This window comes from Loa loa (genome assembly GCF_000183805.2).
Source record: "Loa loa unplaced genomic scaffold supercont3.3036, whole genome shotgun sequence".
NCBI classification, from domain to species: domain Eukaryota; kingdom Metazoa; phylum Nematoda; class Chromadorea; order Rhabditida; family Onchocercidae; genus Loa; species Loa loa.
The window spans coordinates 1-1132 of NW_018111214.1; the positions used below are offsets into that span (position 1 = coordinate 1).

Consider the following 1132-nt stretch of genomic DNA (forward strand, 5'->3'; position numbering starts at 1 on the left):
GAAGTAGCCGCTAAAATGCCGAGAGCCGAAGTAGCTGTCAAAAATACAGATGAATCTGACAGTCAAAATTTAACAATCAAGATGAAATTAACAGCCAAAAAAGAGAGCGTTAAACGAAAATTACGGCTGAACCCATAGGAAAGAAACCAAAAAGGAAGAAATCGCAGTGCACTGTGTGCCAAAAGAAGGCAACAAATATGCGAAGGCATATGAGAACTCATACTGGTGAGAAGCCTTACAGTTGTTCAATATGCAAGAGAAGTTTCTCTCAACCACACCATGTGGAATATCATATGAGAACTCATACCAATGCGAAGCCGCACAGTTGTCGGAAATGCGAGAAAAGTTTCAGACTAAAACAACATTTGAAAAGGCATATGGCAAATCACAACAAAAATATGCCTCTCTACAATTGTACTTTTTGCGGTAAAGATTTCCTAACAAAATGCTATTTGAAAATACACAAGAAGAATCATGAAAGAAGCTGAAGGGCACATTTTAAACTGAAATTCGCGTTGTTTCGTTGATTATAAATTATATTTTTGTATTTAGTTCTTATTTTATTGATAAAATTCTATTGCTGTCATTATTTATCGCTTGCTTATAAGTATTCATTTTTTATCTTATATGCATAATAGTACCGTTTTTTTTCCATCCCTTTGTTGTTTCTTTCATTTTAGCGAATAAAATATCAGTTTTATTTTTACCTACAGACATACTAAATTATTTTTTCATTATTCGCGCATACATAACAAACAACTAACTGGCATGCTATACACACAGCAAGCGATTGGCATGCTATATGCAAATAAGTATCATTGTCATATTACTGCTTATCTTTGCATACTTTGGAACGTTTTAATGCTGTTAAAAGCAGGATAAAGCACGGCAATAATTTCTTTTTAGACATTAAAAATTTTTAACACAGTGTAAGATTGATAATTTCATGTAATATGGGAAAGCACAAGCGGAACAAACAGAGCTGTTGGATTTACCAGTGCAAGGAGTGATGGGGAAATAAATAGGATAATGAGAGTTATTGGTCGAAGAAGTCGCTAAAAGATACACAAAACTGATGAATTGGCAGCCAAAGAAGAGAGCGTTGGACGAAACAATATGTGTAAAAGGAAGT

At 34.1% G+C, this 1132-nt stretch overlaps 1 protein-coding gene across 1 annotated transcript; it reads left to right on the forward strand.

Moving 5' to 3' along the window:
* Positions 1-197: 197 nt before the first annotated feature.
* LOAG_19200 (zinc finger protein) lies at positions 198-426 on the forward strand (the record flags this gene model as incomplete). Its single annotated transcript, XM_020451853.1, has 1 exon — positions 198-426. A coding segment is annotated over one exon (228 nt), but the record flags the coding sequence as incomplete, so codon positions are not given.
* Between the last annotated feature and the right edge of the window lie 706 nt (positions 427-1132).